This window comes from Hypomesus nipponensis, chromosome 15 (genome assembly GCF_054491055.1).
Source record: "Hypomesus nipponensis isolate SF chromosome 15, ASM5449105v1, whole genome shotgun sequence".
In the NCBI taxonomy this organism is placed as follows: Eukaryota; Metazoa; Chordata; class Actinopteri; order Osmeriformes; family Osmeridae; genus Hypomesus; species Hypomesus nipponensis.
Window position 1 is genome coordinate 14,840,001 of NC_140375.1, and position 21,873 is coordinate 14,861,873.

General features: G+C 50.0%; 1 protein-coding gene across 3 annotated transcripts in view; it reads right to left on the reverse strand.

The window, feature by feature from the left end:
• Positions 1-21,873, reverse strand: part of pitpnm3 (PITPNM family member 3) — a 56,627-nt gene that overhangs the window by 10,163 nt on the left and 24,591 nt on the right. For 2 of the 3 annotated variants that reach the window (XM_084674626.1, XM_084674625.1), the window contains exons 4-13: positions 19,867-19,937; positions 19,305-19,525; positions 12,398-12,587; positions 11,668-11,787; positions 10,694-10,884; positions 8,172-8,329; positions 7,379-7,549; positions 1,860-2,081; positions 1,494-1,642; positions 243-359 (exon numbers count right to left, since the gene is read on the reverse strand). In XM_084674626.1, the coding sequence (XP_084530752.1) occupies positions 243-359; positions 1,494-1,642; positions 1,860-2,081; positions 7,379-7,549; positions 8,172-8,329; positions 10,694-10,884; positions 11,668-11,787; positions 12,398-12,587; positions 19,305-19,525; positions 19,867-19,937 (1,610 nt within the window). Of the gene's footprint in view, positions 1-242; positions 360-1,493; positions 1,643-1,859; positions 2,082-7,378; positions 7,550-8,171; positions 8,330-10,693; positions 10,885-11,667; positions 11,788-12,397; positions 12,588-13,343; positions 14,384-19,304; positions 19,526-19,866; positions 19,938-21,873 lie in introns of those variants that run through there. The other variant, XM_084674627.1, reaches the window with a different exon arrangement.

The following is a 21,873-nucleotide window of genomic DNA, read 5'->3' on the forward strand; positions in this document are numbered from 1 at the left end:
AGATCAAGTCCAACCGCATGTTGAAAATCTCATGCATATCGTAGTCCAAAGTGTAAAAATCAAATATTCATCGCTTTTTCCCCCGACCGGGTTGTTAAATTAATAGGGAGCTCTTAACCACCTTACCTCAGCACTGCTGCACAGTCTCCTGGGCTCTCCACTAACCCTGTGTGGTCTGCGGGGCACAGCCCCCCCCCCCCACACTGACATGCTCTGGGAAGACGTCAGGCCGGTTCTCCTACCCTCAGCTTGACGTGGGTCCTCCTCCTCAGCCACTTCTCTCTGGGGTTAGACGGAGAGAACGGGGCCGAGTCCAGGCTGTCTGCTTCCTGGGTCTTCGGACAGTCGGTGCGCATGAGCTGCCACACACACACACACACACGCAGTTAATCCACAGCGGGTCAGGTCAAATCAGCGTGGTAATGCATCACCTACAGCTGGGCACTCAACAGCCCTTCAACACCTGATAACATATGTGAAGAGGAACAGCCAATCAGACAACATGTCCACCAGACAATAGTCCTGATCCAGAGCTCCTTCACACAGGAAGGAACCCGGGAGAGCAGCTGGGTCCTCAGCCCTGGGGCATCCAAGCTGCGAGCTGATTTGTCAAGAAAAGGACTGAGGCACATTAAAAGAGCCAGAGGATGATGAGAAGTTTAGTGCGGCAGAGGAGAAAATTACAGTCTCAGAACTCTTGGAAGTCTATGTCTATCATCAACCCAATCAGAAGGGTATCCAACGCACAGAGGAGTGTGTTTAATGATGTATTGTTAAAGAGCTCTTAAAAATGGGCCTTTTTACTACCCCGGCAACATGAAAGCTTTTCTGCTTTTAAGATTCTGTCTTTTATGTGGCCATGATGTAAGATAATTATTCCTGGATTTGTCTTCCTTCGGGAGAGAGCAGACAGGTATTAAGCGGGCTGGAGCACACTGTCATCTGGCAGGCTTTAATGTGGAGCCTAGGGTCCATAGGCATCCCATGATGTGATATTGATTGGAGCTCAGAGATAACGATCACCAGCTTTATTAGCCTCGCAGTAGAGATAGCACTACCTACCGGCTGCTCTGCCATCCCTCCTCACACATCTCTCCCAATACACACACACAGACACAGTCACATGTACAGCTGTAGGCAGAGAATTGAGGAAAGTTCCAGCTCCTGGAGTGATGTGTTCTAATGACCAGGCTAAAAGGCTGTCTGTGGTCCAGAGGTTCCAGGTTTTAATAGGACTCGACACGCAGCACTGCTTTCACTCTGTTTCTGTTAGTGTGTCAGAGGAATCACTGAGTAGAGGATGAGCCTTTTACCTCACACACACACAGACACACAAACACACACACAAACACACACACAGATCATTCAAACACACACAGCAGACCAATCGCAACATCTGTCCTGGTTATAACATGACTATGCATGTAAGTGTGTGTATGTGTGTGAGTGTGTGTGTGTGTGTGTGTGAGTGTGTATGTGTGTGTGGTGCTTACCTGGCGGAGCACAAAGGCGGCCACATCAGTGGACTCCCAATAGGAGGTGTGGAAGAGGTGAGGCAGGGCCACCGTGGGGAAGGACGTTAGGACGTCAGGGCAGTACAGGGCATAGTCCAAACGCTTGGATCCCCACCAGCTGCTGGAGACTGAAACACACACACAAACACACAGGCAAGACAAAACACGTGCTTATCAAGATCGATTCTGTTCATGCCCCGAAAAACAGCAAGTACTGTGGGAGGGTGATCTGCGATACGCCGAGAGGAAATTCAGCTTCGGAAGAACTGCAGAATATAAACAAGCTCAAACCCACCCCCCCTGTGTGCCCTTTTGTTCTGCCTGCTAATGAGCCCTCCCACTCACTGTTGGTGATGGTGTTGGCCAGCCGGCCAATGGAACAGCCGGACGTCTCGCTGTCCACGCTGGTTACACTGGCCCTGCGCCCTGGCCCTCCTCCTACTCCTTCACCTCTTCCTCCTCCAGCTTTTCCACCGCCATCTGCCTCAGGGGGGGGTTTCCCCGCTGTTTCCCCAGGACTGGGCCCCCCTCCCAGGAACACGTCTGGGTGGCTGTGGATCCCGTCGGCTGGGGGAGGGGGTCAGAAAGGGGGAGATCAAAAAGGGGTGTATGGAAGGAGAAAAGGCAAGAGACGGAGAAGGCAGAAGGCAGAAGAAGGATTTCAAAGTATCGACACCAGTCGCTTCTGTGGGAAAATCTATGACTTGAGTCTTTCTCAGTGTCCAGGTATTGACTGGCTTTGTAACTGGAGAGGGAAATCAGACAGACATATGGGACAAAGAGTGCACCTTGCTGTCCATTATTGAGTTAGTGATAAGGCCAGAGCACAATGGAGCACCTCCTAACCCCCCAGGTGACATGTGATCAGTTTTGTAAGGCGTTGGAAGAGGGACAAGGCTCAATCTACTGGAGATTACGTACGATACAAAAGCCCAGCAGCTGTAAGAGGCTGTGACCTTTAACCTCTCAAATGAAGAACTGAAAGGGATGCAGAAGAGAGCATCAATTTATTACCCATGACCCTGCATATGTGCTTGTGTGTTGGGAGGGACACACACACACATTATTCAGTTCTCTCCTGTGCTAGGACTGCTGGTTCAAAAGATTTGTGCACAGAATACCTGAGTACAGAAACCTCCCATGTGACCACGGGGCTGAATAGATCTGAATTGATGTCTCCAGGAGAGAGCATTTGTAGTATTGTAGTACTAGAGTCCATTAATAATTCAATTGTAAGAAGAGACAAGTGACTGCTAGTCCAGATCAATAACACATCAATGTCTTATAAGCTCCTCTTTATACACACAGACACACACACACACACACACTCAGCAAAAGCAAGGTCCCTCTCGAACACCCAATCTAATCTATTTCCTAAATCCCATTCAACACGCACTGTCATCCTTTATCCGCACCACACAAACCAAACAGTGTCTCCTGCTCCTGCTGTTAAACAACACTTCCTGTTCCAGTGTCCCAGCTCAGCTCCTGCACTCAAGCTGTGCTCCTGCTGCGGAAGCTGACAGGCCTGGTTCTGACAGGCTGATTCTGATAGGCCTGGTTCTGGCCCGCCTGGTTCTGATAGGCCTGGTTCTGATAGGCCTGGTTCTGACAGGCTGGTTCTGACATGCTGGTTCTGACAGGCCTGGTTCTGGCTCGCCTGGTTCTGGCCCGCCTGGTTCTGACAGCCTGGTTCTGGCCCGCCTGGTTCTGGCCCGCCTGGCGCAGCAGCGCTGCGGTTGACAGAGGTGTGAAGCTGATTGTTCTGAAAGCCGAGCTTGTACGAGCCCGTGCACACACTTCTGAAACAATTTGCCAGCTCTGACAACATGGTCATTAACCTCTATGAGAACATCATCAAAACAACTGTCATCATCAAAACAACTGTGTAGGAGGACTGAGAAGAGACAGAGGGAATGATACACAGAAATACACAGAATAAAAAGAGACATTCCTGCGGATAGTTACGATGTAGACTGTATAGACTCCCGGTCACCTACCGGACACTGCCGCTAAAGAAATGCCATCTCTCTGATTAATCATTCTGATCATTTCCCATGGTCTGTGTTTTCTTCTCAAAAAGCCTAATTAAATCTATACCTAGCATCTGCACAGAGAATGCCCCATTAGGTACTTCCACAGCATGGCTGCAAATACAGATCAGTATTGTCTGTGTGTGTGCGTGACAGAGAGTCTGTGTGTGTGTGTGTGTGTGTGTAGTCTGGGCTGGGGTGTGTCTGTCTGATGGAAATGGTCCCTGCATACATGATATCTATGTGAGGTGCACTGTGCCTGCGGAGCAGACAGCGAAGGTTAAAGCCCCGCCCCGATCAATGTCATTTCCTCTTCCTCCCCTGGCCTTCCACTGGGGGCCCCCTGAGTATCCCTCCTGTCAGTCACCAAGACACAGGCCTGTTAGACTGGCTGGGCTTCCCTGATGGGCTGTGTGTGTGTGTGTGTGTGGGGGGGGGGGGCACATATCTCTAGAATCTGTAATTCTCCACTAGCCGGGTTGTTCTGAAAAAAATATATATGTGATTCGAATATTTACATTTAGTCATTTTAGCAGACGCTCTTATCCAGAGCCACTTACAGTAAGTACAGGGACATTCCCCCCCGAGGCAAGTAGGGTGAAGTGCCTTGCCCAAGGACACAACGTCATTTGGCACAGCGGTGGGTAATTGATCCAGCAACCTTCTGATTACTAGCCCAACTCCCTCACCGCTCAGCCATCTGACACACCCATATTTCCTCTGATGCATGGATGTCAGTGTGTGCGTGTGTGTGTAGGCTTCAGTAACCTGCAGACCAGCGCCAGCGCATCTATTTGGGGCAGGTCAACCCCATCCGTGCCGGCTGAATGACCTTTATCGGCAGTCTAAATGTCGTGTCCGGGAGGCTCCTCCCAGCGGCTGCTGTGCGAGCCCTGCAGTGCGAGGCAGGGACACACGCAGCTGCATACTGATGCAGCCGGCCGTCAGCAGGAATCAGGTGCTGCTAAAGCTGCCCGGGGCCACGCTGGACCACAACCCAACACTTAGATTGCCTCTTATAGGCGCACGGGAAAAGGGGCATACAGAGATCTTGATTTCACTGGAGAAATGCAACGAGAAAACTAGACAAAACAAATATCTAGAATTGAGGGGCAAGGGCCCAAGAGAACTGTCTGAGATCAAAGCAAGATTGTGCTTTCTGTGCAGGGAGGAGATAATCCGTTTATGGAAACAACAAAGACCATCTGAAGCGTGAAACGCAATCTCTGTATTCCAGACTGTTCCAGAGGTGCTGGGCTCGTGATGTGATGCATTATGAGGCTTGCTTTTGTCTGCTCACACGCCCATACACTCAAGCCACGCACGAGCAGAAACATACAATCATCTGCACTCTTAAAAGAAGTCCTTCTCCTCTGTGCATGCTTCCTTCATCTTCTCTCAGTCCTCAGTGTTGGCAGGGACTTTGCCTTCACAACACACACACACACACACACCCAGACACACAGACACCCAGACACCGGAATCATGTGCACTGTATGAATTTACTGTCGGAGGGTGAGAAGCAAGGGCAGAGTGACAAACAGAGTAAAAAATGGTGTCGAGCAGTCTGGAAGACCAACGCAGAGGAGAAAATAAAGAGAGTTACAAGGAGCGAGAGAGGGAGAGATTGGTAGGGTGCGGTAATGACAGGGGACAGGGGTGAGAGTCTGGATGGGGAGGGGCCAAATGGAGGTGATCAGTATGGAAATTGAAGCTCTGTGATGTTACAGTGAGGAGTGGATAAAGGAAGGAGAGACGCGAGGCAGCAGGAGAGAGGATGGAGTGCCGGGAGGTGGGGCAGGATTTCCAAACACCAAGGTGAGCCAGGATGATTACACGTTAACCATGACACATCTTAATAGAACCCGTAGCCTTCACAGGAAGCCTGCTCCCTGCACAATCTCCCAGCTTCTACAAGACTTCCAATGTCTCCCCCCCCCCCCCCAGTAAGGCATGAGAGTTTAATAGCCAAGCACTCTGTTCATTATTGATAGACGCCGTAATGTATCCGGCATTTGCTAAGTCAAATCTCTGTAGTACATTAGCAGCTTGCCTCACCACACTATACACTTGCACCGAGTAAATGCGCCATATTTCATGCTTAAGTAACGCTTAAGTCTCACACGTAAGAATCTGATGAGGCTACTTCCTGCCTCAGAGAGGAAATGAGCGCGTTGGCGCGTCTACGTGTGTTTGTATGAGTGCTTACATGTACCTGCCAGTGAATTTTGATTGAATCCATATTTTGACGACTCCTCGCTGTTGCGAGATGTAGTGTCATAATTAAAGCTCGTCAGAGCAGGGAGCTGCAACAGAGAGACGTGAGTGTTTGTGTGTGTGGCGGTCTCTCTCTCCTCACACTCCGCCCACTTGCTCAGCAAGAGCCCCTGTGCTAATAACATGGGTGATATCATAGCTATAAACAAACACTTAAGCCTAACTGCCAGTGCTCTGTTCAATTATGCAGGAGCATGTTATCTACGTGGTCTGGTAGCAGTGGATTCACAAGGTCTAAAAGGTAGTTTGCACATGATAAACATCAGCGCTGGTTTAGCGACGTTCTTGTAATGACAAATCTGTATCTTCATATCAGTAAGCATTTAATCCAATGATGGGGTTGAGATTGTGGTACACTACAGTATGTGTTAACTGCAGTTCACACATCTCACACACACACACAGATAAATACACCAACAGATAACCGCACACACACCACACTCACACAGACAAACACACACACACACACACACACAGACAGACAAACACACACACACACACAGACAAACACTCACAGACAAACACACACACACACACAGACAAACACACACACACACAGACAAACACACACAGACAAACACACACAGACACACACACTCACACAGACAAACACACACAGACAAACACACACAGACACACACACACACACACACTCACACAGACAAACACACACAGACATGGCCTATTTTCTGTGGGCGAGCCAGGCTGACAGAGTTGCAGGCAGGAGCAGCAGGAAGCATCAGAACTGCAGCTGAAGTGCCTCCGAGTCCCAAAAGGAAGCTATAAAACATTCTATAAATAGATCAGCGCCTAATTAAAGACAGGGGGAGTCAGCCCTACCTACCACAGCCCCCCCCCACCCCCACCTCCTTCTGAAACTTCTTTCCTCCTCCTCTTCTTCTCCCCAGGGATTAGAGTGCTACGCCATGGCCTCCAGCACAGTCACGCTCACACACTGACTGATCCACAGAGAAAGGCGTCACACCAAGGATGACTTCGAATCACATTCCAAGAGCACGCTTTAGGTTCCAGTGAGATATGTTCCTGCAGTGCTGCTAGTACAAACAGCCTGGGAAGGCCGTCTCTCTGTCTCTCTGTCTCTCTGTCTCTCTCTCTCTCTCTCTCTCTCTCTCTCTCTCTCTCTCTCTCTCTCTCTGTTTGTGTGTGTCTCTGAGAACAGAATCACACCCCTCCTTCAAAATGAAACATATAGTCTGAATATCATATAATAATAATAATGATAACAACATATCTGAAACAACGTGCTTAAGATTCCACGAACGCCCAAGCAGAGTTGAAATTCACAACCGAAATCAAGCCAATCAGCGCGGCGATACAATCAGACAAGCTTGATGTCAGGCCAAAGGATGGAAGGCGGCACAAACCTTCTCTTCCCTACTCCCTGATTCCCTGATTCCCTGATTCCCTGATTCCCTCCCTCTCCCTCTCCCTCTCCCTCTCCCTCTCCCTCTCCCTCTCCCTCTCTCTCTCTCTCTCTCTCTCTCTTTCTGTTGAAGCTCATGGGCATCCGAATAAATAAAAAAAAACACTCACCTATGAGAGTGGAGCGTCCGTCCCCCAGAGGGTAGCGCTGGTAGCGGGGCACGGGGAAGGGGGGCAGCCTGTGGAACAGGGGCTGCAGAAGGGGCTCCAGCCTGGAGGCGGACGGATCGGACGGGTAGAACAGGTTGAAGATCTGGGAGCAGGACGGCCGGAGGTGGCTCGCTGCAGGACCACGGACAGCGGCCGTCAGGACAAACATCCACTGGACTTTGCCTTCCCATTCCGTCCCAAGCTTTGTTCACAGTGTATGTTGTCATACCGACAGTGGAGGTGTTGGTCTTATGGTGTGTATCGTGTGTTCACGTTCGCAGAGGTGGGGTACTAGTCTCTGAGGGGTGTGGTACATTTGAAAACCAGACAGCCTGGTCCCTTTCTGGTGAGTAATCGCCTTCACACTGACATTGACAAAGAGTGTGAATGTGTGCAGAAATGTGTGCGTTTGTTTGTTGCGTGTGCAAGGGTGTGAGCTTGAATGGGTGTGAGTATGTGTGAAAGAGTGAATTTCGGTGAGCATGCATGCAAATGTGTCTCCGTGTGTGTGTGTGTCTATGCAAGTCTGTGTGTGTGCGTGTAAGTCTGTGTGTGTGTGTGTAAGTCTGTGTGTGTGCGTGTAAGTCTGTGTGTGTGTGTAAGTCTGTGTGTGTGTGTGTGTGTGTGTGTACGTCTGTGTGTGTGTGTGAGTCTGTGTGTGTGTGTGTGTGTGTGTACGTCTGTGTGTGTGTGAGTCTGTGTGTGTATAAGTGTACGTCTGTGTGTGTGTGTGTGTCCTCCAGTCAGCACGTACCCTGGACAGCAGGCAGCACGGTGCGTCTCATGGCCAGCACCAGCCCCAGGGGACAGCCCAGGAGGAAACACTCGGAAACCTCAAAGTCGAACCAGCCGGGGTTCAGAACCAGGCTGGGGTTGCTGCCTGGATGAAGCTCCACCCCATCCTTAATTAGGCTGCAGGGGGCGCCACAAAACACACACACACACACACACACACACAGAGCAGTTACAGCATAGTTTATATCAATCTGGTTCTAATTTGAAGTGTTTGGCTCATCAGATTGCTCAGTAGGTGTACGGGCAGCACATGCTAACCAGCTAGCTAGCTAGGTAGCGCTGTGTAAGAGGATGTGTATGGGGAACACAAGTGAGCCATCTAATGCTGTGAAACAGAATGTGTTTGGGTAACATGTTAGACACCTAGAAAGCCAGGGCTGAGCTGTCGTGAGCTCAGCCTGGTTATGACGCAGGCTGAAGAACCCTCCAGTCTCCCTCCAGCAGAGAGAGAGCATCCAGAGAGCATCCAGGCAGCATCCAGGCAGGCTGACGGCTGTTTGAACAGCCCTGTCTGCCTCAGACCCAGGTTCCAAACAAAGAGCGCCTCTGTGCCCTTGGCACTCCAGCCAACACACACTCTTCCTCTCCAGGTCTAGTGGGGGGGAGGGGGGGGAATGAAAGCCGGCAGCTATAAGAGGAGGCCAGATCAATTGGCCTTCGATTTCTGCCTGCTCCCATGTTCTCTTCCCTACTCCCTGATTTCCTCCTTGCCTCCCTCCCTCTCTCTACCCCCCTCACTCCCTCTCTCCCTCTCTCTTTCTCTCTCTCTCTCTCTTTCTACCCCCCTCACTCCCTCTCTCCCTCTCTCTCTCTCTCTCTACCCCCCCCCCTCCCTCCATACCCCCCTCTCTTCCTCAGGCATAAAGTGCAACCTGTTTTCTTGCCCTTCATCAATCCTGTTGTCTTCCACGGCTGAGAATGCTGTCTGTCTGTCTGTCTATCTGTCTGTCTGTCTGCTTATCCGTCTTTGTTATTGTCTGAGACAGTGAGACACTGAGAGAGAGGCAGACCGACTGCACCACACCTCTGGATCTGACCGGACAGTCTCTCCTTCGGTTTCCAGAAGGAGCAAAAGAGGGGTCAAGGATGTTGCTGTTAGCATGGAGCCTTGTGGGAAATTTCCCGGCTTTGGGTTTAGTGAGAGAGGAGTGAGGGAGGAGCCTCCTGACATGGACGTGAACCCCAGGCAGGCGGTTGAGTCCCTGGGGCCCGGTGATGAGTGGGCTGCTGCCTGGGAAACAGGCGTCTAATAAGGGTCTGAGGGCTTGTGCGTGACCTGGAAAGCCCAGTGGGAGATGCAGGGGCCTGGGCAGGTCCACGGGAAGAGGGGGCCGTCAATCCTACACTCAGCCTCGCTTCCTTTTTAATGAACAGAATAGCAAGTGGGGTTGGGGGGGGGGGGGGGGGGGTACGTTGCCATGGACATCTCGTGGCATAGGAGAGTTAGAGAGTCATATCTGGAAAATGAAATCTAAAAGAGGGGGGTGGGGGTGGTGAGGGACGCAGTGAAACTCACTGAAGTGTGCAGGCGCATGGTAACACTGGTTGCTCAAGGGGTGTGTCTGTGTGTGTGTGTGTGTGGGGGGGAGGTTAGCATGGCAGCGAGGCCCCCCCCCCCCCCCCGATCTCATCCACATGCAGAGCTTTGTCTACCATGCACTCTTGCACAGGAAGGGCTATTTTTAGCCCAGTGCAGTCAGGCAGACACACAGAGCCATCTTGCTTCAAGTATTGATTGCAGGAGGCAGAAGAGTGACACATTCCAGAGTCAGTTACGGTCCAGAGAGACCTAGATGACCCACCGCTGACATCATCGATGGGCTGACGTCCAGTCAGCCCACGCACAACAGAATCGTTATAAATATACACTGCATACGGTAGGCAGGACTTCACCCTGAATCCATCCAACATCCTATCTCCTGTTTTTTAACCAAAGTGAGCTAAGGGACTGTGTGACTTTGTGAGAGTGTATGTGTGTGTGTGTGAGTGGATGTATGTATATATGTATGTATGTGTGTGTGTGTTTGTGTGTGTGGTCTACCTGCTGAAGAAGCTGTGATGCTGGCCAGTGTGTGTGTGGTCTACCTGCTGAAGAAGCTGTGATGCTGGCCAGTGTGTGTGTGGTCTACCTGCTGAAGAAGCTGTGATGCTGGCCAGTGTGTGTGTGGTCTACCTGCTGAAGAAGCTGTGATGCTGGCCAGTGTGTGTGTGGTCTACCTGCTGAAGAAGCTGTGATGCTGGCCAGTGTGTGTGTGGTCTACCTGCTGAAGAAGCTGTGATGCTGGCCAGTGTGTGTGTGGTCTACCTGCTGAAGAAGCTGTGATGCTGGCCAGTGTGTGTGTGGTCTACCTGCTGAAGAAGCTGTGATGCTGGCCAGTGTGTGTGTGGTCTACCTGCTGAAGAAGCTGTGATGCTGGCCAGTGTGTGTGTGGTCTACCTGCTGAAGAAGCTGTGATGCTGGCCAGTGTGTGTGTGGTCTACCTGCTGAAGAAGCTGTGATGCTGGCCAGTGGAAAAGGTGTCTCCGTCGTACGAGTCACTTTGCTTCCTGTTGAGCAGCTGTCGGCTGGGGGCGTGTCCTTCGCTGGGGGCGGAAATGTCGATGTTGCTCTTGCTGAGCCTCTTGCTGGAGCCCAGGCCCGGGCTGGCTTCTCCCAGCAGCCCCGGGGTATCCTGCGTGGGAGGAGGAGAGCATGGGACACAGGCTCACACACACTCTCCCACCATGTCGGTAACGGGAGGGTGATGAGATAATGCTGCTATCCAGCTTACAGGAGAAAAACGTGGGCTTGGGTCTGTGAGATACTATTAGTTCAGGTTTTCAAGGTTGAGCTGATATCTGTTCTCCAAGGTTTTGAGTATCCAGGAAAGATGAAGTGAAGGTTGAGGCTAAAAGGGAGTCGAGACGAGACAGAGGGAGATAGTGGTGGAAGAGGGGAGATAAATGGAGGGAGAGAAGATGGAGGGAGAGGAGATGGAGGGAGAGGAGATGGAGGGAGAGGAGATGGAGGGAGAGGAGATGGAGGGAGGGAGAGGAGATGGAAGTAGAGGAGAAGGGAAAGAAAATGGAGGGAGTCGGTGGTGACTGACAGACAGACCACTCAGCCCCGGGGACGTTGTAGTGCTCACTGGTTGTAAACGAATATGACAAGGCAGTTTGACTGAGGACAGGTGGGCTGAGGACAGTCAGACGTCAGGGCCAGGGAACAGATGAGCCGCATGGGAACAGATGGACTGGAAACAGACAGGATTGCGATAAGAGAGGCCTTTCACTAAACACTGAGACATTCTGTATCCACCTCTGTCATGGGAGAATGGCTAAACCCACTGTTTTGGCCAATGCTCATGTGCTCAGCAGTCCGAAGCCAGAAAGCTAGCTAATGCTAACACAATGGCAATCTGCAGACCGCTAGCCGTGCCAAACACTAAAATCAGCAGTCTGTTGTGGTCTCCTACCTTGAGGCTGTCGTTGCTGTTGCTGCTGCAGTTGTCAGGGCTGCTGTGTCTCTGGCGACTGCTGAAACAAAGGGCGTCGAAACACAACACCCCCCCCACACAGTCTCCCATCAGGCACACCTGGTCGGGGGGGGGAGGGGGAGAAAAGAACACGCGCACGAGCGCAGAGTGAAACTGATTTAGAATGACGTCTCGCTCCGCTCAATCAATGTAACTAGCCAAAGCCTGGACGGCAGCAGGAGGATCCTGCGCCCTCGTCAGCGGAGACTCACCGAGCAGTCTGAATGTCAATAAAACACTTCATTAAGACGGAGAGAACAACACATTTCTCCATAATTGCTTTGACGTGCCCCTGGCTTTTTAATTGCGTCGCGAATACATAATGTCACCACAGTGGAGCCAGGAGAGAACGTCCCATGTATGAACACACAGGAAGAATATTCCGGCACTCTCTGTCCCCAGGGTGGGTGGACACTGTGACGGGGGACACGTTTTCCAGGGGAGGAACACCGTGCAGTACACTAACCCACGGTCCACTCGAAATCAATTACCACCATTCTTCCTAAAATCATTAGGTCCTACTAAACTGTCGGCAGCGCGTGATTGGATGTGGCACATAAGACGAGAGGGTAAGAGTCCCCCTCTCCTTCCCTGTCTGCCTCGCTCAACATGACTCATCCCTGGTGACTCATGTGTGTGTGTATTTGGGGGGGTGGGGGGGGGCACGCACCTGCCCGGAGAAGCCCTGTCCGTCCTGGGACTGCAGGAAACTGTGGTACACCTGGTTGGCGCGGGTGATGACGGTTGCCACGGCATCCTGGTAGTGCGGCGAGGCGATGGCGAGGAGGGGGAGGGCAGCCAGGGGGAGGTGGTCCACGCTGCTGGACACGCAACTCTCATCGTAGCTGTACGGGTTCAGACTAGAGGACAGGGGAGGGAGGGAGGGAGGGATGGAGGGGAGGAGGGGGGAGGGAGGGCGTGGGGGGAGGAGGGGGGAGGGATAGAGGGAGGGGGGAGAGAGGGAGGGGGGGAGGGAGAGAGAGAGGGAGGGGGGTAATGAAAAAAAAGCCTATAGCTAGTGGGAGAGCCTTTTCAAATCTGTTAAGTTGCCATAGTTCTGTGATGATGCCATTGGTCTATGTCAGAGTGTGCTTGGCTAAATGGTACCTTGACGTTCATCAGCCAGAACACAAGACTGTGATTACAAATGGAAGTGGTAGGTAACTTCACCTAATCAAAGATCCTTCTAGAACACAGCTGGGCCCATTTAAAGATGGCTTCCCTTAAAAGACATGTTATCAGCATGTCATTGGCTATCCTGAATTCATTCTCTCTCATTCTCTCCGTCTTCTTTATTTTGTTTCCGGAGGTGCAATATGACAGCCTGGCAGGCAAAACTGGCAAAGCCTATAATCTCTAATCCATCGCCTGCCTGCTCAATTTCTACACTCCATCTTATTTTAGACAGAGCCTGCTAAATGTAGACTCTGTGTGTGTGTGTGTGTGTGACAGAGATGGGTGGGATCTTATCCTAGCGGATGAGAGGCATGATTAGTAAAGTGCCACAGGTCACAGCATAGAGGACGCAGCGTGTGTGCGTGTGCGTTTGTGCGCACGGGGTTCCTGTGCGTGTGTAAATCACCGATAGTGACAGCGCACATTGGCCGAGCCTTTACCCGACAGCGTGGGGAAGACATGAAGGATGGCAGCACCCGTGTGCGTTCTCCTTGAACAGCTGGGGCAGCCCTGTTGTCATCCATCAGAGAGCGCCGTCACAGGAGGAGGAGGAGGCGAGCAGCGCCCCAAGGCTGATCTACGGCTGCAGCCACTGACGGTCACCGGCTCTCTCATTAGCAGAGGCAGACACACACGAACAGAGCTTGGAGGTAGTGTGCGTGTGAAGGTGTCAAACAGCCTCAGGACTAGTGCACTGGTCTAGCCTAAGGGAGTGTGTGTCGTGTGTGTGTGTGTGTGTGTGTGTAGCTAAAGTGTTGCCTAGCTGTGCAGAGTCAAGCAGAGTCTGGCTCCTGTCATGTTAACACAGACCCCTGCTGCTAGTATGGGACCCTCGCGGACACACACACACACACACACACACACAACCAAAACAGTCCGAAGGGACATGGCCTATTTACATGTTTTCAGTCCAACCCTGCTCCAGACAGCCTGTCCACACTGGCCCCAGCCCGGCCCAGTGCAGCTGGGCTTCTCTCAGCTCCATGTTTATTTGCCAAGGTGAATAATTAGTCATCTGTTTATGCCGACACCTGCTCTTGATGATAATGATTCAAGGGTTTGTGTCACCTGAAAAGAAGTTCCTTAGCTACTGGATGTTGTGTGGTTTTGGTAGTTTCTGCCTGCGGCGTACATAATTAGTGATCATCTTGAACATGAAAGAGGTCTGAAAGCTAATTTCGAGGATAAGTTGTTATTGTTTGTTGAAAATCAGTACAAACAATTAGAAAAAGATTTCTTAGCATCCCACAGTAGAAGCTGTAATCACCCAGTGATCAACAACGTGTTAGGAAAGGTGCAACAATCAACAGCTAGACTTCTAGCTTCTTTCTCACTCTCTCTCCCTTTCTATCAATGTCTCTCTCTTTCTGTCTCTCTAAACTTTCGAGGCCAGTGTTTAGATTGCCAATTAAGAGAACCTTTCCAGCCAAAAGATCCAAGATTAGGTATCAAAAGTAATGAGGTTGACATGGCAACATCAATAGAGCCGCACACCTTTGATAGACTGAAGGAAGAGAGAGAGAGAGAGAGAGAGAGAGAGAGAGAGAAGACAGGAGGGATGGAGTGTGAAAGAGGGGAGAGACAGAAAGAGAAGAGGGAGAGAAAAAAAGAGAGAGAGAGATAGAGAGAGACATAGATTGAGACAAAGAGAGAGAGAGAGCTGGAGGGTTGACAATGAACTAGTCTCACCTCTGATAGCTGGCTCTATCGCACCCTAGCTCCACCGGTCTCTCACATCAACAAAGCCCCAGACAGATAAGTAATGGGTAGTACCACTCCCTTAATCCCAAATCATACACAACCCTTTAGGGTATTATCCATTCATTCAGGCGTGCGCATGCATACGGCGTGCACATGCATACAGATACATCTGCACACGCATGCCTACACACACCCTTATGTACTGTGGAGCACAGAGCAGACATCGCGGCTGAACCCCACTTCACATTACTGACATAGCGCTGGCATGCTGCTACTGTGATACTTACGCAGCATATCATCATCATCAAGGTAAACACCTTCAAAGACACACCATGTCTGAGAGTGTCTCTCTGTGTGCTCAGCGCTAAGAGTCTCCAGCCATGTGGAATGGTGGCGTCTTCAGATTCCACATTCAACGTCTTCAAAAAGAACATGGCCAAGCTGCTTAAACTAGAGTTTCTGTGGGAAAAGGTTCTTGATCATTGCAGGCGTGTGACCAGGTCATGTGAGGGGGTGTGAACTACGCAGGGTCTACTTGTTCAAAGCCTTCAGCCATAGGATTAAGTAGAGCAGGCATTCACAACTAGGGTTGCCAACTTCCTCAACCCCAAATGCGGGACACTTCCCCCCCCCCCCCCCCCCCCCCCAAATCGTTTTTGGAGCTGTAAACAAACAAACATAGCCGTTTGTCCAATTGGTAAAACTTTGTTGAGTGAAGGTAATTACGTTTACGTTTCTTAGCCTGGTTTTCCATCTTTATATTGTCTCAAATTAGCTTTCGATCTGTCAGTGTCACTGTTGTGTGTAAGCGGAACTAAGGGCTGCATACGTTCATTTGGAATTTTCCACCGGAGCTTTAGCTAACTGGCTAACGTTGCGTTCTCTCCTCCTGTGTTCAATGACTCAATTCATCAAGCTGTAGCTAACGTTTGCTAAGTCTATGTCAACAAGCTCCTGGGTAACTTAACTTAGATATACCAGAAAATGTAAAAACGACTGAAACCATCATTCACCAAATTCAGTCAGGTAAATCGCCGAGGCCAGGAGTGCTTTCAGCTTTTGATGGTCGTCTGCTCTAGTGATGCAAGGCCCTTCGCTTTAATATTTCCATGCACTTGCGCTCCCTTCTGACACGCGCACCTGTTCGCTGTTCACTGAATATGAATACCGGCCGGCGAGGCTGTGATTGGAAAACGGAACTGGAGCTGTCCCGGACGGCACAAATCAATCACACATAAATCGGGATGTCCCGGACAAATCGGGACGGTTGGCAACCCTATTCACTACCTTTTCCACTTTGCGGCCCTCTTGCATAGCTCAAATATTTTTTGACACATCCTCATCGTGGATGTGTCACTCTAAGAACATGCGACTTTGCGCATGTTTGCGCATACAATCAAATAATTGAGGACATCATAATGTAGCTAAAAATGATTAGCTAGATATCCTAGCTACATTACTGCTCAAATCTGTTCATAGCTAGCTAGTTTTACTGTGACAGTTAGATAAACTTTACCTTCGTAATTGTTGATGTAGCTCGAAATGTATGCAATATGCGGAAGTGATTTGTGCATAGAGGATTCAAGATTTGGAAAAATCTTTTGAAAAATACTTTTTCTTTGATTTGTTCTTTGTTTACACCATGTGCCTTGCGTTAATGCATATCGATTTTGATATTGATATTACGAATTCCATTATAGATGTATGATGTGTTCATTAAATTCAATTAAAAAAAAAAGATTTAAGTTAAGGCGTTTACACAGGACACAAATGTTTAAAAAGACTGGTAAAAGTTGAAATACCAACTATACTTTTTCACTCAAGTAAAGAAGTGTGGGCTCTGACATAGACTTAAGTAAAAAGTAGCCATTAGCCTACTACTACATGTTTTAGTGCTACACTGGTGAAGTGAAAAATTAGGGAGTGAATGTATACTTCCCACCCCCAACCATTCTCTTTCTCTCATGTCTCTCTGATGTAACAGACTAAATGTATAAGACAATAAACTCGGGTTGGATAGCTTCCTGTTTGACTGCCCCCCCCCCCCCTCCCCCTGGCTAAATGGATGTCCGTGCACTCAGAGAGCCCTCCCTTTGCTGCCCCCCACAACCTCTACAGCCCCCCCCTCCCCCAGGGGTGTCACTTGAAGTCCCTGGAATAGAGAGTAGGTCCATGTGCATAAGATGAAAGGAAAGTGGTTCATCCAGGTCAAATACAAGATACACACAAACCTTTACACACACACACCATTAAACATATCCTTAGTTAGACAAAGCTGAAGTTTTCTCCCTCTACCTCCAGGCACACTGATTCTGTTCTCTGACAAGAGCCCCCACAGGACAAGAGAAAGCCATTTTCACTTCTCTTCGCTGCTCAGATGGAGAACTTAATAGTTTAACTGTATACACAATTTTGACATTTGTGAAACTGTCACCAAGGAAGAGCTTCTCTGACAGTGAGAGGAAATCAATGGGTGGGCTTTTTCCTGGTGTCACTTGTTAATGACATATGTGATGGTGTGAAGTCAGGCAGAGTGTTTCTCCTCATTGGTTCCGCTAGCTTGCCTGTGTTTTAGCATGTGTGAGTACACAACCTTTCCTGTTTCCTGTGTGTGTGCGCTCGCGTGTGTGAGTGTGCGTGCGTGCTTCGGTGTACGTATGTGCTCCAATGTTGCCCTCTCATTACAGCTTCCCTCCAACACCTTAAGTAGCACCCTGCTAGCTGCAGGAGCTTCCCTCATTAGCAGAGAAAGGCCCTAATGAGCACCAAGAGGCCTCTCAGAGTCACCACAGGTATCCCAGAGGCACGGAGACAGAAGAAAAACTCACAAGAAAAAACACGTCTGTTCTCTACGGGGGAAACGTCCTCTGCATAAAAGACTCGAGTTCTGACTCTCGGCTTACTCTCGAGCAGACATTGAATGCGCTCAGAACCTTTCACTTAGTTACAGCGTGCGTGTTTTTCCGCGACGCGGTAAGATCCCAGCAGGACGGTGACTTAAGAGGACGGCAGCCATCTCTCGCCAGGGCCCCCGCTGAAGATGATTCTTGTGATGTTGCTGCTGTTTGGATTGGCATGCCAATAAATGAGATCACACACGCCCACCAGTCTAACACAGGCATTAGGGATGACACCATTCAGTGACAGTGGCAAATGTGAGTCACGTTGTGCTATGCGTTAGAGTTTGTGTTGGTGCGTGTGAGACATGCACTGTGTGTGTGTGTGTGTTTCCATGGCCGTCAAGCGTACAGGGTGAGGCAATTGAGAATTGTGGCAATAAGTCGTTTCTGTGGAACGCCCGAGGGTTGCTGTTCTTGTCGACGTGTCCTGGGTGGATGTGTGCGGATGGCAGGCATGCGGCAGGGCGTCAAGCTGCTGAGGCTACAGCCCTCAGATCTATTTACGCTCTCACCCGCGGTAGCTGTCTCTCACTGACGCCACTCACAGCGGCGGAGCGATGCCCCACCGTCCTCACCAAGCCACGCTGAATGAGTCCAAATACAAACAGAGACGCGCTCTGCATATCGATGGGTAGGATCTATGTCAACATAAAGTGTGATCGTTTGACGGCAGTATGGAGGGAGGGTAGCAGAGAACTGTGTGCGTGTGCCTGACAAGATTCCCCTCAGAAAGACAGGCAGCTTGAAACGCGACATGAAAAGATTAGTCGTGCTTGAGCAGCTCCCTGCAGCCTGTCAGCAAATCCACGCAAACATCGTCTCTCCAAACGAGAGACAAAAAAACTGCAGCTCTCGGGATTTCCAGCGCCCCGAAGTCTTCATTATTTGACGGTCATTAGAGGAACTTAGGTCTTGGAATCCAAGACTTTCCAACCCAATAACACGTCATAGAGGCCTGCAGTGCAGGGGGCCATCTGCTGTCTTTGAAGCTACACTTGATTATTTATAGGAAAAAAGAAAACATTGACTGGCAGCTTATCCGGGAGGTAGAACCAGCCTCCTCATCTGCGTTTCATTTCCTTCTATCTCCAGAAGCCGGTAAAACGGAGCAGCCCAATAATAAACATTGACTACTAATTAGGCAAACAGATTACAGTGAGTCATCAGATCTATTCTTTCCAAAGAAGCCTCCAGATACCAAGAAAGGGGACAGTGATGCCATTCATGAAGTAATTGACTCTTGCATTCTTCCTCATTGTCCACCAAGGACCTGCCTACTGGGCTCCAGGAACGAATTTACAATTAAAAACAGCAGCAGTCAGAAAGGTTAGGAGTTAAATATTCTGAATGCTTGGAAAGGCAGGCAAATGTCAGAAGGATGCTAATTAACATGGCACTGTCTGTTAAAGGCTGTCTTCTCCATAGATTTTCCTGTTTAACCTTCAGCAGCCAGTTGGCCCATTGGCTTTGAAAATCAGGTGTGTCCAATTGTGTGTGTGTGTGTGGGGGGGGGGGGAGGGATTGTGCTGGAAGGCCTGAAAGATCAAATCTAAAAGTATGTGCCCTATGTAGGCAGGCAAAGTGAAGATATTATTTAAAAGGACAACTTTAAAGAGCAGGCTACATGAGCTTCACCATGGAAGTTAGCTTAATTACCCACGAGACAAGGCTCCCCTTCATCCTCACTCTCTTAACCCCCCCCCCCCATCCCTTCCTCCCACCTCCTTTCCTTCCCTTCCTCCCTCCTCCTGTTCCCTTCCTCCATCCCCCTCCTCCCCCACGTCCATGTCGGTCACTCACTTGGAGACGAGGGAGAAGGCCTCTGCACACACAGCAGGGCAGGGCACCAGCTTGATCATCACATGCTCGGCCGCGGCCTGGAAGTGTGCCCCCGCCACCTTCTCCAGGACAGACGCCAGCGTGGCGGCGTCGCCCGCCTTTGCGCCTGGATCCCCGCCCGCCGTGTCCAAGATGTTCCCGCCATGCACCACCAAGAGCAACACATGGGTCTTACACTTCTTCTGGAGGGGAGAGAGAGAAGGAGGGGAGACAGAGAAGATGGGGAGATAGAGAGAGAGAGAGAGGAGAGAGAGAGAGAGAGAGAGAGAGAGAGAGGAGAGAGATAAAGAGAGAGAGAGATAAAGAGAGAGAGAAGGAGGGGAGAGAAGATGGGAGGAGAGAAAGAGACCATTACCACAGAATTACATCAGAATTATCAAAAAGGGGGCGGGAGGCGAAAGGAAGTAAAAAAGGGGGTTGCATCATCGGCTTACACTCAAATATGAACGGCATCCAGTTGAGCTATTGTACAGAATACTGTAGAAAATCCGGTCAGTATTGAAAAGTATTACTGTGATCTCACCTCCATGTCGTCCAAGCCATCAATGCTGCTCTGAGGGATGCAGCGCTGACGCCCCAGGCGGTAGAGGTTCTCTGCCGGAGGACGAATGATGGAAGACAGAGAAAAAGAGGGAAATGGAGGGAGAGAGAGAGAGAAAAGTCATTACATGGGCCACTTCACACAGATACACTGATAACACAAGGAAAAATGATTATTGATTGGAGCAGCTGACCAATTTGAACATTACTAAAGGCTTTCCTTTTCTCCTTATCCCCCCATAACGGGCAGGTGGGTCTCCTCTGCTGTGCCCTTCAGCTCCTATCTCATAACCACATGCCTGGGAAAAGTCAATAGTGACATATCATGAAGATTCTGTCCAAAAGGTATAAGGTTGTCAACACTGTAGTACGCATTTTCAAATAATTGGATTTTGGCTTGTCAGAAAAAGCCAAAACAAAGCAGATGAAGGCCAGGGGAAGAAGGGTGAGAAGAGGGGATGGAGGGAGAGGGGGAGACATGTTTCCCTCCACCTGCAAAGACTGCCAGCGTCCCTGGCTGTGGTGTGGAGTATCGTGGGCTCCCAGCCAAACTCATTACCCCTTCCAGAAGCTTCTACATGCTCTGTCATCTTACTTCTCAGCTCTCTCTCTCTCTCTCTCTCTCTCTCTCTCTCTCTCTCTCTCCTTTTCCCTTTCTATCCCACTTTCTCCCTCTCTCTCTCCCCCCCCCTATTTTCCATGCTCTCTCCCTTTCTATATCTTTCAGAGCTCTGTGCTTTGCCCACTGCTTGTTTATCTGTTCTCCCAGACTGGGGCGTCTGCCAGGGGAAGCTTTCACACAGTTCCAGCCTGTCAGCTCCCTGGTCCCCTCAGTCCCCTGCTCCTCAGTCCCCTGTACCCTCCTGCCTGCTGCCTCCCTGACAGTCTCCTGGCCTGCTTGTCTTACTTCCCGTTTGTCCCTCTGCCTGCCTGTCTATCTACCTGCCTGTCTCCTGTCGGTCTCTTTGCCTGTCTGCCTCCCTGTCTGTCTACTTGCCCACCTGTTTCTAGCCTGCTTGTCTCTTCTCACAGCTATTCTGATCACACAGTGAGATACAGGAATTCCATTATAGAAACTTTATAGGTACAAGGACAGAGTTGGGAAGGAATTGGAAAGACAGCTAGTAGTATAGTAGAAAAGTATTTCATTAGCTCGACACAGGAGGGAACATCAGTCCAGATAAGGCCGTTTCAATTCAAGTGAATCACACGTGAATGCAAATGACCCTAGAAAATGAATCACTGAAGTTTCAATGAAGAGCTCTATCTTCTATGCAGAATATAACTAAGAATATAATGGTTCTGTTATTCAGAGAATGTGAAGAATAAGTAGTCCTTCGATTCTTCAAAAGAGTATTTAAAGCATGAACATTTGACACTGTACCGCCTGACTAAATGAAGCCACCGAGGATTTGTAAGTTCAGCCATACCAAAGACAGAACCATACTAATGCTGAGTGGAATGGTGTCCTGCAGACTCACTGCAGGAAACCATCTAGCCCTGTACCCTCACAGAGCCCAACGCTTTCTTCCTCTCGCTCTCACTCTCTCTCCATCTCTCCGCCACTCTTTCAATCTCTCCCTCTCAGGGACCAACCAATAAGTGCATTACAAGCCCCAGGAGTGCTTAGCAACACTCTAAATGTACCCAGTAATCCCTGTCTTCATAGAACCTCAAGCACCATGACACCCCCAATTCTTCCTCCAAACCTTTCACTGCTTCCAAGACAAAACACACACTCCTACACAAAACACATACACACGCTCCTAGACCAAACAGACCCACATTCACTACACAACACACACACACACACACACACACACACACACACACTCCAAGAGTCAGGTGGCTGAGCGGTTAGGGAATCGGGCTAGTAATCAGAAGGTTGCCGGATCGATTCCCAGCTGTGCAAAATGACGTTGTGTCCTTGGGCAAGGCACCCTACTTGCCTCCCTGTACTTATTGTAAGTCGCTCTGGATAAGAGCGTCT